Consider the following 17,830-nt stretch of genomic DNA (forward strand, 5'->3'; position numbering starts at 1 on the left):
ACCCTTATGGAGCAAAATAAAAATTTGCCAAAATTGCACTTTTGACAAAAATTGAATTTTCAGACTTTTGTTTTCTAGAAGGCTTCAAACTTGACTGATGTTGAGAAACTAGCCATTCACGTAACGCTACACTTGACGAAGTGTTTATGTCACGTGATTTATCCGACATTGCCAGATTTTCGCTATTTTAAATATTTTCAGTTTTCCGGAAAAAAACCATTAAAAAACTATTTTTTTTTCCTAAAACTAGTGATTTTTATTTAGCTGTAGGTACTCAAACTGGTATCGTTTCGTTTCGTATCTACTACCGTTCTTCTTCGATTCTACGGATTTTTCCAGTAAAGTCGGCTAAAATCCATACCCTTGCGCAAAATCAATACGCTCCATCCACAGTGGTGAGATTGAATCGGACGGGACTCGTCATTTAAACTCGCTCCTTCGAGTGAAAATCGCTTTTTCAACAATTTTAACTGAACTCGTGTTAATGCAGTTTTGTTAACCAATTTTGGTGTAGCGGTACACGAGTATGAGACTAAACGTGTAAGTACTTTTCTTATTTTAACGTTACGACACAATATTTTACTAGCGACCCATTTGCATGATGTAGGTAGCAGAAAAATTTATTAAAAAAATTAATAATAAAAACAAATTTTCTAATACAGTAGTTGATTTAAGCACCCCCTACAAAAATAACATAATGTACACAATGCTTTGGGCACCGGGAAAGTAAAAAATCAATAATAACCGACAACGTCGGGCGTCGATAATGTGCCCTCCTAAAGCCGGCAACGCTGCGCGTCCTTATGTAACATCAGCCCTTCTAAAAATTTACCATATATCCAGCTAGTTACAGAGAGAGAGAGAGAGAGAGAGTAAGTTGTTGTTTTATCATAGTTGTGCTGTTTATTTTTGTACGTACTATAGGTACCTATAGTATGAGTTGATTACGAAAAATTCCATCGACTATACAGGGTGTCCCGCGACGAAAGAAATTTTTAATTTTTTTTAGTGGCAAGTTTATGATATTTTTTTTGACGACCCTGTATACAAATGAGTCATTACGCACCCTCAGTTTAATAAAACGATCCTTTATTTACAATAACCCAAAGTTTCATTGCAACACAGACAGTGTACAAAAATATGTTGTGCAACTGTCACTTTTTTTTGGAAAAACATCAAATATTTCGAAAACGGCTAGAGATAGGCATATATAGGGCATTCTACACAAAAGTTGGTCAGAATTTGGTGAGGAATCCAAATATGTAATAATATATAGGGTGTTCTATTTAAAATAAGAAAGTTGTGATCGACTTTCGGTATAAACGGAAGTGCAACCATCTTGAAAATATTTCAGCACCTTGCCAAATTTTCAAAACTCTCCTATTTATACTTTTTCCAATATCAATCCATGTCTTTCGTCGTGGGACACCCTGTATAGTTTATAATAAATGTTTCCGATTTTAATAAGTTATTAACTAATTGTCAAAATTGTATTCACTGCAAGGGTTCTATGTTAAAAAAGTGAAACACAAAATCGATCTCAATGCCATCTGTTATCGAAAGGCAAACTACTTTTGATCTAAATTATGCTCATATGGTGGGATTGTCGCACCCATAACTTAATCCAATTATTTGTAAATAACGTGCAAGTTATTTAACTTAAAGTGCTTTTTTTGTACTTAATTTACCTAATTTAAGGACCTTCGGTATTAATATGCCCTTTGATTCGCATTGGAACCCTCCTGGAGCAAAATTAAAAATTGCACTTTTTGTAAAAATAGCACTCGTTGCTTTTACCTTATTACTCCCTTACTTGACAAGATACGTCAAAATATCATAAATAATTATATTGACTTGCATCTCATTTTAAAGAAAATTTCACGTAGTTTCTAGAAATTATAGACAAAATGGCGTCACAGGCCGCCATTTTGAATTTCCTGTCAAAATATTGACTTGGACCTCATTTTAAAGAAAATTTCAAGTAGTTTCTAGAAATGACAGACAAAATGGAGTTCTAGGCCGCCATTTTGAATTTTCTGTCAAAATATTGCCTTGCACCTCATTTTAAAGGGAATTTCACGTAGTTTCTAGAAATGACAGACAAAATGGCGTACCGGGCCGCCATTTGACGTTCGACGGAACAGTGTATCAATCACCCATTTTGTTTCAGAGGACTCAATCTTGGCAGTCGATTAGATAATGCACAAGCTGGCCAAAGGTTTAAAAAAGAAAAAGAAAGGCAAAAAGTCCAAACACAAGGAAGAGGAATTGTTCAAACCGGAAGAGCTTGAAGCTTATCGCAGGTTTGTTTCAAGCTATCATACACACACGTGGTTCATATAAGTAATATGATTTAACGTAGAGAACACGCCGCTGGAGAGGGATCAGCGAAAAACGAAGAGTGGAAAAACTTTTTGTCTCTTACCTCTGGTGTTGATAATATACTCAAGAAAACTCAAGACGATTTAGATCGAATCAAGGTAATCAAAGGTTTTTTCATCAGTTAGATCAAATCAAAAACCGTTATTTGTCGATTCAGAGCACATCGTTTTTTCAACGTATCCCGCCCCCTAGCGAGACCGAGGCGAAACGAGTCGAACGAGAGCAACAAGGACAGCGAGCTGAACCGGAAACTAAAGAGCTAGGAATTGTTCCAGTTTCCGACTCTGAATCTGAACAAGGTTTATAACTTGATTATAGTCTGCCATATCCATGGAATTTTCCTTGTCATAAATGTCAAAACTCACTCACCAGTCACCCGAAAGTATAAAATGCCAATTAGATGTCTTTCTTAGAGGCAAAATGTAAATTGTGTTTACAGTTTCATGGAGCTAAATTTGAGAATTATGACGTCATTTTGAATTTTCTGTCAAAATATTGACTTGCACCTCATTTTAAAGGAAATTTCACGTAGTTTCAAGAAATGACAGACAAAACGCGCATGCGCAGTTTATGTTTGATTCTAGTGGGCTGTGCCCACTAATGAAATGCCAACTTTATAATATATGTTTGTCCACGACCAACCAATAATGTGCCAATATTCAGCGTGTTGACAGAAGTTAAATGAAGGTCATATAGCGTCAGAGGGATTAATGAAGAGGAATAATGATCATTATTCCCTCTCGACCTAAAGGTGGTTGCACACCAAGCATAAAACATGGGATATGCGGTATTTCTTGCATGTAGACATCCACTTATGTCTTTGCAATTACTGCTAATTCAGAATACCATTTTCTTAACAAATACACCGCAATAACACAGTACAGGAGTTTGCCAAATCATTAGCTAAATTCCATAATTTATATTTGAAATATTTTTGGTGTATGACCGTCCTTAGTTCTGTGGTTTTTTAAGTTGACATTGACAACGTCAGTGCCCTTGTGGTCGTAGGCCAAGGACGGTAAACAGTACAGGAGTGCTTAATCCCATAAGCGCAATCTTGCCGGTATCGGCTCGGGCCGGTGACGATTTTTACGTCACCATGGGTCTCTCGCGTTTGCGCGATTGTTTTGCGCGATGCGCGATTGCAGTCGATCATTCACGAACATGATCTCGTACATAGCATCTCGGGCGAATATTTAGCGTATTGTGCACCCGAAGGCCCACTGTGACGTCAGAATTCATTCGCCGCCGGGAAACAAAATCGGCCGATCGAGCAATCCTGTACTGTTTAATATCCTTGGTCGTAGGCGGCAACGCTGGGGGTGCGTTCAGAAATAGGGCTGGTGCGCACCGTGGCCTTTGTCACATGCCACCATATAGTTATGTAAATAAATTGTTCACGTGATCCATTTTTTCCCAAATTCTGTCACGACTTGTACACCGACGGCCATTCTAAACGCGATCCTAATCGTATCGAGTTTGACATTTCAGTTGTTATGGCGGATTTGAGAGATTACCTATATTATTTATTATCTACATAAAAGAGTATCAACTTCTAATTTGCCTGCACTTGGCATTAGTGGTAATGGACAGTGGTCGTGGACAAAGTATAGTATTATCCTCGTTTTTTATGGCCATTAATCCCACGGGAGATTTGCGTCCCTCGCCTGCGGCTCGTGACGTAAACATCCCCCTTAGGGATTAATGGCTATCATAAAAAGCTCGTTGAATAATATACTATTTTACGTCAACCTCATCTAATTATTCCCTTTTTGCCGGGTGGCAAAAAATCTGAAATTTCTGTCAGCCGTCAAAATAATAGGGATGTCTCAGTCCACACTAATAACCGGAAAATATGAAAATTCCATGGGTAGAGTAATTCCAAAAACGTGGCGAACTTGACTTTATTGTACTGCAGAAGATGAAGATGACGATGTTTTTAATACCGCCTACATTGATGCGATTACAACTGGAGCAGTAAAGCTAGCCTACATACCAGATTCGCCGATCGATCAGCCGGAAGACGATCCTTTTGATACCTCCATAGCGGAAAGAGCAATCTTAGGTATTGTCTAGGCCACTTATGTGTGTTGTGTATTTTGTTAACTCTTGTCGTAAAGGTCCTGCGGTAGAAAGAAAAGGAAAAAAGCTTGTTCCTTTGGGAGCGGCGGTTGAAGTTTTGACAGGACGAGTACAACTGCCAACTTGCGCAACCAAGCCCCCATCTTCACGAAGACAAATACTGAAGCAACAAGATCTCTTATTAGGAAGTTTCGACAGTGGGACAGAACCGGCGTTTAGCGCAACCACATCAGAACCGGTTAAAACACTTTTAGATGACGACGAAATCCCTTTACCGGACGAACCTATCGATTTGAACAAAACACTTTATATACCACCACCACCACTATTACAAAATTCAGAACAATTTGAGGAAGACAAGGAGTTTGAAGCTTTAGCGGCTGAGAGCTTGTCTAAGCCAGCAAACCCTACGGTACCGGCCCTACTTCCAGTTTCCGTCGATGGTATTCAGGACTGGAAACCTTTTGCTAGCGAGTAAGTTTATTTTTCTAATTTTGGCATATAAAGTGACACAGTGCAGTGACATAGTTACAAGGTGCTATGAAAGTGAATATTTGTGTTAAATCACTTTAATAGATGGTTTTCACAGCTTTTTGGTCAAAATTAGAAAAAATTATTTATGCAACACGTTTCGAAAATGTCTTATTGTGTAACTCATTCAAATTGTTGTAAACATTCATTCGTTACACAAAATCGAACTTTTCGTAACTGGTTACATAAATAGCTATTTAGATTAAAAAAAAAATGTAAATTTGTATTTTTTAAGGGACGAAAACGTTGAAGTAGATGACCGTGATCCATTTGACACGACCTTTGCACAAAATATATTACCGGGCAAAGCCGAATTACGACTAATAGAGAAGGAAATCCTGAAAAACACTCCTGAAGTATCTAAATTAGAAGATAGAGTGCCAGGTAAGCCAATGTTGTATTTAGTTCATAGAAAACATTATAAATCTAGATCAAGTTGCTGTTTTCTTTTGGGATTAGGAAACTTAAACCTGCTAGACCAGAAGTTGATCTGGGGTTCATAATCTGACACCCTCATATCACTCACAAAATGTACTGCGACCTGATTAGATCTATTGTACCCCATCTTCTTCTGCTATTTCAAGGTTTCCTTCCTTCCTCAAGATTTAGTTCCTTTAGGAATTTCATGATCTTGAGTGGGTATGTTCGATGTGGTATTTCTTCCACAGCCAGCTGGGGTAATCCCAGTGTGTTTAAATTTTCTTCTGTGGCGTACAGCATAACAGTCAGGTGTTCCCTGAGTCGACAATGACCCGTTAATGCCTTCAGTGTCTTCGATCTTGCTCGGTTAAAATTGTCGAGGAGATCTTTGGCCTGGTACGTGCGCTTGTTGGTATCTGTTTGTTCGTTACCCTCTACTCCGACTTGCCCCCGGAACCCAGAGGAGGGTTACCTTGTTGTTCCTTCCTAGATCATTGAGCTTTCCTAGGCACTCCAGAACCATATCCAACCTGAGATGTGCTCCCCAAGCAGTTCTTCTCACCATAATGTGGAGCGGTGTAAGGTAGCCGTGGGGGTCGATCTCATTGCTCCCGTTATGCAAAGACATGCAAGTCTCTGCACCTTCTCTAACGTTTTCCTTGTTGTGGCAAGTTTGGTTTTTCTGTGCCACACTACTAATTGTCACAGTTAAAACAATCTGAAAAGTACTGAAAGGTTATTGCACTGTTGTATTGAAGCTAAGTTTAAGTTAACCGTACTTCAGACTGTAATTTTTTTCAGCCATTCTGTTAGATTTAAAACCAAACTAAATTTGGTTTAGGAGTATTAGAAATGCACAAATAATGCAGTAGGTATTAATTTCAGGATTAACACTCATTAAGCCAGTTCATCGAGATTTACTGGGCGGTAGCACTAGTGACTTATCCAATTTATCGGACAAGCCAATATTGCCAACGGAAGAACTCGAAATTTCCTACTGTGACCCATTTGACACTTCCATTGTTGAGGTGGTAACAGCTCCGGGTCAGGCGGAGCTCAAGTGCTTGGAAAAGGAACTTTTAAGCGACATTAAGGGGATTGAGACGATTTCAGATGACTTTAATCCCCGCGCCTTAGAACCGACGAGAACGCGTACATTGTCACGACCGGACGTTCTCAACATTGGACAGTCCAAAAGTGTGTCATTTTCGGTAGCACCAGCGGTAAAAGACGACAAATCTAAGGCTGCTAAACCGTTAACACCGTTTTACGTGAGAAAAAACTCGGTTCCGGCCGTGGATCCGTTTGACACTTCGTTTGTTCCAGCTTTAGCTCCTGGCAAGACCGAATTGAAACTAATCGAAAACGAATTAAACCAAATTGAGACTAGACGACAAGACGATCCGGTCGCACGAATAATTGAAACCAAAGCTCAACCAGTGGATTTGCTGTCAATCAGCAATGATATAACAGCTAAAGTGCTAACGCCCGCTGCTGAAGAAGTGACAGGTGAATTATTATTGTACGCTGATCCTTTCGACACTTCCATAGCTAAAAATATACTACCGGGAAAAGCAGAATTGAAACTGTTAGAAAATGAATTAATAGAAACAGTAACTTTGGAACAGCAAGAAGATTTGCTAGTGCACACCGGTGATACTATCATAGAGAAACCTTTATCGCCAGAACTTGAGAATTCCGACCCGTTTGACACCAGTTTTGCCAGCAACATTCAACCAGGACGTGCTGAACTTAAAGTGTTGGAGTCTGAATTGATTTAAAATGGCGGCTAATCCCTTCCTTTTCCAAGAGGATGATGGCTTTGACGAGCCAGCCATTTCATCAAACAACTCCAACCCCTTCCTTATGGAAGATGATGCAGCCGAAACGGACGAGAATCCGTTTTTATCGCAAAAGGCTGTGGCTGCTTCCAATCCTTTCGCTTTCGACCCCATGGATCTGGAACCTGCGGAAGCAGAAGTTCCAGCAGCCAATTCTAACGTTTTTATGGACACATCTTTGTCTGTGCAGAATTTCATGAAACCGACCGACTTGGACTTGAAATTTACGACGGTTCCATCTAGACCACCACCGCCACCACGCCCAACCCAAAGTAAAGAGACTCAAGATTTGCTCATGTCGGTAATGGGAGCAATGGACGCCACCAGCACCCATTTACTAGACAAAATCCCTCCCACTAGATCACCAAGTCCAATTTCAATGCGAGATCTACAGTCACCAAGCCCTACTCCAGGTGGTGACCTTCTGGACGTAGGGGAAGAGAAAACTAATCCCGAGGACTTGGTCACGCTAAACAATGACGTCAACCAAAATCCTTCACTTCCACCAGCCCGACCGTGTCCACCAATCAGACCACCACGACCAGCTCCACCTCAAAAACCACCTCCACCCAAGGTAATGCGTCCTCCATCACCAAAACAACCAGCACCGGACATTATGGATATGTTTGACGTTTCCGTACCGCCTCAAACTAAATTGGCCACTAAAGCGGACATTCTAAATCTTTATAACGCTCCGATAACGGTGGAAAAAGTCCAACCAGACTTGCTCTGCGATCCATCTCCAAGTAAAACCCCGATTATAACAGAAAATCTAGTGGAAGACGTGTTCGAGCCCAACAACCAAACTGTTAAAGACTTGAGTCCGGAACCTGGGGACGCCCAAATGGACACCAGCGATAGTCAGAGCAAAGGTTCAGTGTCCAGCGTAACTTTCAATCCCTTCGCCGGTCCTGAAGAATCCCCAAAACCCGAGCAACTCCCCGAATCCAGGGATATGGATAAAATGGACATTTTCACCACCCCAGCACCTGCTCCGACACCAGTTCCGGTAACAGTGAACGAGGCTTTTGATTTTCCTGTGCCCCCCGAGGGTCGGCAGGACGATTTCGATGCTTTTGCGGAAAAATTCGAGTCGGTTAGGGACGAGGAGAGTAACAATGGGCCGTTTGACGCTTTCGGTAACGGTCCGGAACAGGGGAACGTGTGGGGCAACGATTGTACTACAACCAGTGAAAACGAGAGCGGTTTTGGAAACGACGAAGGTTTTGACGAGTTCCTGGCGATGAGGGCGCCACCTAACAAACGGTTGGAAAGTCAGGACTCTGACGAAGAGAAGAAGGACTTTTCTGTTGTTATCAAGTAAGTTGTCCAATTATTAGTTTTCACTTAGTCCACGTTTATGGTTTTAAAGAGTAGCAACAAAAATGGAACACCCTGTAGATTATAATTGAAAATTAAAGGTCGTTAAATAGTAATTAAGATACCAAGCGCATTTTATAAGGAGGGGAATTATTATTTCTTATAATGTCTTCACTGTTTAATGTCCGACTTTCATTCTGTAGATATTTATTTTAAAAATGGTCAGAGGACATTTTGTTTTAAAACTTGAATAATAATAATAATTGTTTTTCGTTTACTTACACCTCCCTTATGTGACAAACTTCAACTGTCAATAAGATTACAATCTAACCTCAAAATGCTTGTTTAGACCTACTTTCGCTGACCGAATACAGATGAATGGAAATAAATTAGGAATAACCAGTATTGGATACTGGGCGTTTGGCAACAGCGCGCCTAAAATATGGCCTACTTGATTTTTTTTTTGTCTTTGTCGCACGCATTCGATTTGCCTTTGGTGGGAAACATGTTGCCGGTTGTCCCTTATCTTATTTCATTTTAAAATAAAAATTGCATTCAATTTTCACGATCAAATATAATCAACTAATTTCTTATAATCATTATTTACTTCTTTTGAGTCAGCGTTTCAAGTTCGCCTCTTAATCATTGGAAGATATCAATTCTTATTAACTTTTAAACTAATGTTTTAAAACAAATATTTGATGCGGTCTGAAATATGGCAACGTTCTTTAACAACCTGATTGACCAACCAATGAAACTCCTGCTATTTGACGATCAAAGCCGATATCAGTCGAGTGTCTCTTACTTAACCTAATAGTCTGATTAGAAATTATTTTGGTGTTATTTTGCACTTTTGCAGACCGAAAATTGATAATGCCTTTTCGGAGATTACACCAGTTTTGGCGCCTCCACCAGTTCAGGCTCAAGTTGCCTTTACAGACACTTCACCACGCTTCAACCCTTTCGATCAACAAAATGAAGTTAGCGAGGTTATCCCCCAGGTGTCTTTTATTGGTAATACTTAAAAAGTATTTTTTGTTTTACTTAAAATATAATGAACCAATCACCACACACAGGAGGTGAAATGAAACGCAGTGATTCGCAAGAGTCCCCATCCACGCCACTCTTTGACGAAGACACCAGTCAACCGCTGGAAGATTTTCCCAGGGTGCATTACAACGGTGAAGGCTGGGAAATGCACTTGAGGCAGCCGAACAAAAAGAAAATTACCGGACAAAGGTTCTGGAAGAAAATCCACGTTAAACTGTCCTACCAGCAGGATTGCGTTTTGTTACAGCTGTACAATCAGCAGAGTGATAAAGACCCATTCCAGGTTGGTTTTCTTGACAATTTTTTCTAGCTCTTTGCTGTAAAAACGTATATTTCAGGAATTGCCTTTACAACCTTGTTATTCAGTGTCGGACATTGGAGCTCAACAATATGATCAGTTTGGAAAAATATTCACGGTCAAGTTGCAGTATATTTTTTATAAAGAACGGCCCGGAGTCCGTCCTGGTCAAGTCAAAAAAGCTGAACGAATTACCAATAAACTCAGTCAGTTTGCCGCTTATGCTATTCAAGGAGATTATCAAGGTAGAAATTCAAAATTAGTTATCAAATTTCATGTAGATTACACAAATTACATGAATAGTATGACTGCAACAATTCAGGCAGTTGAATATGCTGATTAGATGATCTAATCATAGTATAGTTCTGTCCTTTTTCATTTGTACGAAACAGAAAGAAATAGACACACATTCTTTAGTTGTCATCCACCATTATCGACAGAACTCACCGTCATTGTCAAGGGTGTCTATGATTTGGGTTTGCCGGGTTCATCGCCCACTATACTAGAAAACCTAGAAGGTGCTTGTCAAAATAACGTCAGTACTGTCAAATTTGGCTCCATAGAGCTGTAAAGACTATTGACATTGCGGTTGCTCTAAGAAACACGTCTTCTTGGCATTTTATCATTTCTAAATAGTCCGCTGCGTGAATGATTGCTTTGCCATTTTCTTTAAAAATATATGTCTGAATATTGTCCATCTCTAATCGCGTTGTATGAATGAATTGACAGGTGTCAAAGAGTTTGGTAGCGACCTGAAAAAACTGGGACTACCGGTAGAACACGCGCCCCAAGTTAGCCAACTTATGAAACTCGGTTCGTTAAACTACGAAGATTTGAAGCAGTTTTCTTCCTGTATCGAAGAGGCGTTATTTAGGCTGCAAGCTCACCGAGACCGGTCTCTTCATTACAAAATGGAGGAGGTGCAGGTGACTGTGGTGGACGAGTTGTACGTGGAGCAGAACGCTGAAGGTTTGAGTTGACTGATGGTTTAAGTGATTGTTTATGCGATCATTTCCATTAAAACAGGTCACGTCGAGAAACAAATCGCCAGGGTCAGGCTATTTTTCTTAGGGTTCTTGACAGGAATGCCCGATATCGAATTGGGCATCAATGATATGAGAAGGCAGGGTAAAGAGGTGGTAGGGAGGCACGACATTATTCCAGTGGTAACGGAGGAGTGGATTCGTCTAGAAAATGTCGAATTTCACTCTTGTATCCAACAGGACGAGTACGAAAATACACACATTATTAAGTATAAATAACTAATCTAAAACCAGATTCTGAATTAATAATCTAATTAATTAAAAAATTTCAGATTTAAACCGCCGGATGCTTGTTATATAGAATTAATGCGTTTTAGAATTAGACCACCGAAAAATAGAGAGTTACCGTTGCAGTTGAAAGCGCAAATTTGCGTTACAGGAACCAGAGTAAGTAAATATTTACTCCGAAGTGGCAGTGACGTTATGAAGTGTATGCCAAGACGTTGTTTCCCGATGATTCCATTTTCTAAAACACACTTAAAATAGCGGAAATACGGCAACGTCCTGCTGGTGGAACTTGGTAAACAGTAAAGGATTGCGTAATCCCATAAGCGCAATATTGACGATTTGTACGTCACCATCAAGTCGGTCAATCAAACCAATCATATTTGGCGTATTGTAGTGATGGACGTAAATTTACCAGTAAATTTATGGGTCTAATTGAAATTTGCTTAATTTGAGTCAGTCATAAATCTGAATCACTACACTTTTCATGCACCCCCTGTATTAATAACACTGGTCGACAAAAAAAATATTTTTTTTTGTAACAAAAAGCTGAATAGCATAGAATGGTAAAATGGACCAATATGAATTGAAAACAGCAAAAAAAAAACTTGTAGCACGTAAGGTTTTCTTGTTACGTTAAACAAACCACAAGCGTAGAACGGTATTATAATGCATATGTTATTTATCACAAAATATATTTTACAAGTAATTTAAATCTCTATAGCGACTGTATCTACTTAATAATAAGTTGAAATCTAATAACAATACAAATATTCAAAAAAGTTATTTGAAACACACCAAATAGTTCTATTTTTTTCTTTTGTGTGGGGTGACGTCTTCTCTCTTCAAAAACCAGCAATAGTCACCCATCATGGCTTCATCTCATCGTCCTTGGTACCTTGTTTCCATTGTCCTGATGTCCTGATGGAACCTTTCACCTTGCTCGTCGCTAACAGCGCCCAAATTCTCCGGAAAAAATGATAGACGGGAATGAAGAAAGTGAATTTTTAAAGACAACCAAGCAAATTGTAAGATTCCAAAAGTTCCTCAACTATTTGTTCATAATTTTGATCCTTATTGTTACCTAAAAATCCCTTCACCACTCTTACAAATGAGTTCCACGCTCTCAATTCTTCTAAGGTGAGATTTTCCGTGAAATGAACATCTCCCATCAGTTTTCTAGTTTGCGGTCCAATAAAAATACCTTCTTTTAATTAGGCGTCACTTAACTGAGGAAACACTTGTCTCAGGTACTTAAATCCTTTACCATCTTTATTCATAGCCTTCACAAAGTTTTTTATCAGTCCGAGTTTTATATGAAGAGGAGGCAAAAGAACATTTTTTGGATCTACAAGAGGCTCATACTTAACATTTTGAGATCCAGGTTGAAATGCACTCCTCTCCGGCCGACCATCAGTGATTTTAGATTAATAGATACCAATACAAGGGAAAAACTCTTTTTCTACCTATCTTTTTTTTTATCTTTTCTACCGTTTGTTCATCTAGAATTACAAAGTCGTATATGCATATAAACTCCTTTTGGAAGAACGCTCTTTTGTATATAATACTAAAAATAATTAAAAAAAAAACAGTAACTACATATGAATTTACGAATATTTCCTCTTGGTAAATAAGTAATATCCGTTGTGTTAATCCCAAAAAAGCAATTCTTTTTTACAGTTTCATTTTGGCAGTTACGACTTTGTAATTCTAGATGAACGCGTTGTGCCGACTCTGCCGAACACGCCTACCGTCGTATTTTAAGCCGCGTCTAAGTTAAGTTTGATTCAGGCTGTCATTTTTTCACCTGTATTGTCACAGTGTGAACCACCCTTAACTTAATCTTGGCTTAAAGTATGACTGTGCAAATGGGGGTTCGTCATATTTGCTCTGCTCCTTCATGCGGGGTTTCAACTCAAACACGGCTATTACTGGCCAACATCAAAAGGTTTAATGAAGCTATTGAAAAAAGTGGACGTTCTAGGACTTTATGGGATTTTTTTCTATTACTAGAAAGGCATAAGCATTGTGAAATTAATGGTCTGACTGGTGTTACAAAAATTGTGTCGGCCAGTGTAATTTACCCATCACTACGAGTCTGAGACTTTACTGTGACGTCAGGATCCATACCATTACTGTTTACCTACGTCACTGATGTGACTAGCCCAACATTTATATTTGGTTTTTCTTCTGCAATTAGATTGAGTTAAGAGCTGACGTGTTAGTACCCGGATTTGCTTCGAGAAAATTGGGTCAAATACCTTGCGAGGACGTTATGATTAGATTCCCGATACCAGAATGTTGGATTTATATGTTTAGAGTGGAGAAGCATTTCCGATATGGTTCGGTCAAGTCGGCCCATAGAAGGTTATTGCGTGTTTATAGTTTAGCAGTTTGAATTTCCTTGATTGTTATTGTGTGTAGGACTGGAAAAATCAAAGGAATTGAGAGGATTCTGGGTACGATGGACAATTTGCAGGAAAGTTTGATTGAGGTCACCTCGGGCCAGGCTAAGTACGAACATCAACATAGAGCAATAGTGTGGAGGTGTCCCAGACTGCCTAAAGAAGGACAAGGTTCTACTATTAGCGCGTTTTATTGATTTTTTAATATTTTAATTCGACGACAATTTAGGGGCTTACACCACTCACAATATGGTGTGCAAAATAGCGTTGACCAGTTACGACCAGATGCCGGAAAAACTGGCTGAATATTGCCATGTCGAATTTACGATGCCCGCAACCCAAGTCAGTCACACAACAGCAAGAAGTGTCAGTTTACAAAACTCCGATTCGGACGAGCCACCCGAAAAATATGTCCGGTACTTGGCCAGGCATGAATACAGGTAATATTTGGTGTGTGTGTGTGTGTGTTATTCGGTTGTTATTTGGATGATTGATGCAACAAGGGTGGGCATTGAGCACACGGAAGGTGAATCACCGAACGCTTACGCCAGCGCCACCTACACGGCAAAGCCGGCAGCGCCTCCACCGATTGAAACTAAACCGGCTCCAGTGGTCGAGGAATCGAGTTCAGACAGCGACTAATTTAGCCGCACATGCACATTAACATTTACGCCAAAACTGACAACTGACAGAAGCTTTTCATTTTAAGATCTTGTCATGTCAATCACTATTGACTACGAAGGCGTAGAAGGGCCACAGACGTTATTTTTCTTAAATTTTTACTTCAAACTCAAGAAATTAACTAAATTCCGACTTCGAACTCGTTGCAATGTTGTCAAACTGACAAATTCTACTATTTTGGTTCGGAGAGTGTTTCCAAAATCTGTCCAAACTGACAAGTCCGACTAATTTCTTTGAAGTGTGTTTGCTTTTGCAATGTTGCCAAATTAACACACTCTCTTAATTTAGATCGAAGACTGTTTGCAATGTTGCCTGACTGACAAACGTTGGTAATTTGGTTCAAAAGTGTCCTTGCAATGTTGTCAAACTGACAAATTCTACAATTTTGCTTCGAAGACTGTTTCCAATCTGTCCAAACTGACAAGTCCGACTAATTAAGATCAAAGAGTGTTTGCAATGTTGCCAAACTGAAAAATGTTGTTTAATTTGGTTTGCTTTTGCAATGTGACAATGTAAATTCTGAGTTCGAAGTCGGAATTTAAGAACAAAAATGTTTGTGGCCCTTCTACGCCTTCGAACTATTATGTAGGACCAAAAAAATGATTTTTGTTTGGACATATAGTATACAGGACGTGTTACAAATTCGATGCATTAGCCAAATTGCTATATCAGAAAGTATAGTTGATAGAGCTTTAGTAAAATGGTGGCAAAGTTGCGCATTTTATTGCTAATCCTCATTACTTCCGGAGATATCCGACCAAAACCGAAAAATTCTTCTAAAAAACGAAATAAAAATTTTAGGTCAGTATTTGAAAAATTGAAGTCGGAGCTGAAAACTAAAATTATTTTCTTGAAGAACATCAAAAAGTGCCAGTCCAGAAGGTGCCATTGATTTTCCAAAATAATCACCAATAAAGTGGCAAAAAAAAATTAAATAGAAATTTGACTTTTTCGGTTTTGGTCGGATATCTCCGGAAGTAATGAAAAAATGTTTGAATTTTTTTTTACCAAATTATTTAGCAATAAAATGCGCAACTTTGCCTCCAATCAACTATAGTTTCTGAAAGAGCAAGGCTACACCCTGTGTATTGTACACTTGATGATCTGACAATAGGCCCATTATTTTCCTGAATGTATAGTAAGAATGGTGTGTATGTTATAGCATATATTAACCATATAGGTATTTAGCGTAGCTCGTGAAAAATGATAGATATAACATTGTATGCTTAATCATATTGTTTCCACACAATATTGCCAGCTCTACCGTTAAAACGGTGTTGTAGCTACCGTTTTTGTAGTTCTTCTACCGTTCTCCTGTTTTTTTCCGTATATAATCTACCGTTTTTAATTACGTTATTGCCATTATGTTGGTTGTGATACTTTTCACATACTTTTTTAGTTTATTGAATAGGAAATTTAATAAGGATTCTAAAAATGCGCTTAAAACAGTCATTTTTTACTTAAAATTATTCTCTAAAACCACGTGATGTCTGTCACTATTGTCAGAATTGTCAAAATTTGACTAGAATTTTCAAAAATTACATTTTAACACAGGGTTCGAAACAAGACGATTTTCTGAGATTTAACAGTTGTTTTGACAATTGTCACTTCATAGTCTAACTAAATAGTGTTCTAGAATTACGTGACAACTGTCACTAACGTCAAAACTGTCAAACCATGCTCTAAAATTGCAAAAATCAAGATTTAGAAACGTTTTCCTGCAGTATTCGATATAAAGTGTGGTTTTGAGATTTATGATTTTTGACAATGATCACGTGACTGCCTAGCTAAATTTGTTTTAATCTCTACCGTTGTCTACCGTTTTTTGACTGATTATTCTACCGCCGTTAAATATTTTGACTTGGCAACACTGTTTCCACATAATAATAAATTAAATTTGGCGTATTTTTCCTACTTTAACCGATATACCTATACATAAATATAATGTATAACATGATATGTAATGCGATAATCTTGTTAGAACATATCATCATCTTGTTGGCGTTTATTAATACTTAATGTGTGTTAACTAGTGTTTAGTAAAATCATTCTTTTACACTATTATTGTTAATTTCTCCATTATTCCGAAAAACCTTGCGGTTTTTCACGGGGTCAAGTCTAGTCATTAATTTTAAGAATTTAATATAATAAACCAATGAAAGTATAATAGTTTAAGAACAATATACAGGACAATTCAAATTCAACCCTCACCATTGGGATCTCACAAATTATAAGTGATACGAAAAAGTTTAAAGTTGCGCAATGTAAACCTTAACCAAATGCAGTTTTAAAAATTTCGATTTTCCGACTACTTTCGAAGATATCCGAAAAAAACTGAAAATTTGATTTTTTGTTTTTATTTATTTCTAACCTTATTTGAAGAGATATCCGAAAACTAAAAGCATCTTTTCATTGCCACTTTTTCCCAGCTATTCGATGATGGATTCAAATTTGCCACACGACGTTTCGTTTTTTTGGCAGTCATCATCAATTTTCTTTTTTCTTAAGGGCGCCATATTGGATTTTTAACCCATCAAATATTGCGCAACTGTGTCTCAATTTAAACTTTTTCGTATCTCTTAGGTTTCTGAGATCCCAATGGTGAGGGTCGAATTTGAATTACCGTGCTTATATAAATCAAGTAAAAAATCTTAAAATTGTTAGTGAAAAATATACTATATACTTATATAGATTGTGTCGTTAAAAACTAAATAACTATTGTAATTATGTATTTAACTTGTAAAGAAATATATGGAATGGTATTGCTTTATTAGATTATTTTATTTATTAACTAATTTTGGTTATGTGATACCTGCACTCTTGAAGGAAATATTTGCATGGTGCATGGTGTATAGAAGGTAAAAGTTGCATCCCATCGAGGTGCATTTTGTGGTAAAAGTTTCAGACCTCTAACCTGGAACGTTCCTGAGATATTGAGCAAAAACTGCAAAAAACGAGTCAACTTTGACGCCCTCTAGAGGCTAAACGGGGCAACTTAGCCGCGCCCGCTCAACGTCACGTGATAGTTCCGTTCATTAGCTTTCTTTTGTTAAACGCTGGTTTTATACCGAGTGTTTCAAATAAGCGAGCTATGGACGATTTTCTGGATAAGTGCACAAAAATTTAGCAAATTAGCAAATTATTTTAGCAGTTTGGAGGAAATACGAAAAATACTTTCTTGTGCGAAGAGGGCCTTGTAAATAACACGGTACATGACGTTGTTTTGATAAACAAATTATTGACACTCATCACGTCCGAATCTTAACATGTGATATACAGCATCTTAACCAGAAAAATAAGCTGAATCTAAAAATGCAAAAATCCAAGATGGCTCCTGTATAATTTCACACTCGTACTTTCAGTCCGCCTTTTTCACTTCACTTTCAATACACATACACTACAGCTCCGCCCATATGAAAAAAACAAAGCTGATGATGGTTGCGGAAAATCGAAACGTCGGATTCCAAATTTGAATCCGCCATCTTGTAGAGAAAAAGTGGCTGCGACGATGTGTTAGTTATTTTTATTTGTCTCTTCAATTAAGTCCAGGAA

At 38.3% G+C, this 17,830-nt stretch overlaps 1 protein-coding gene across 1 annotated transcript; it reads left to right on the forward strand.

Moving 5' to 3' along the window:
• The first annotated feature begins 381 nt into the window (after nucleotides 1-381).
• Nucleotides 382-17,048, forward strand: LOC145736671 (protein stoned-B-like). The gene is given in 19 exon segments (XM_081991101.1): nucleotides 382-540; nucleotides 2,171-2,303; nucleotides 2,363-2,480; nucleotides 2,540-2,681; nucleotides 4,301-4,447; nucleotides 4,503-4,938; nucleotides 5,231-5,379; nucleotides 6,301-7,197; nucleotides 7,199-8,576; nucleotides 9,436-9,590; nucleotides 9,653-9,909; nucleotides 9,965-10,169; nucleotides 10,654-10,893; nucleotides 10,951-11,176; nucleotides 11,240-11,354; nucleotides 13,393-13,559; nucleotides 13,617-13,768; nucleotides 13,827-14,037; nucleotides 14,101-17,048. Coding segments are annotated over 18 exon segments (5,238 nt in total). The 5' UTR covers nucleotides 382-540; nucleotides 2,171-2,199; the 3' UTR covers nucleotides 14,240-17,048.
• The last annotated feature ends 782 nt before the right edge of the window (nucleotides 17,049-17,830 follow it).

This window comes from Ips typographus, linkage group LG12, assembly GCF_016097725.1.
Source record: "Ips typographus isolate SLU linkage group LG12, UJ_Ityp_2.0, whole genome shotgun sequence".
NCBI classification, from domain to species: Eukaryota; Metazoa; Arthropoda; class Insecta; order Coleoptera; family Curculionidae; genus Ips; species Ips typographus.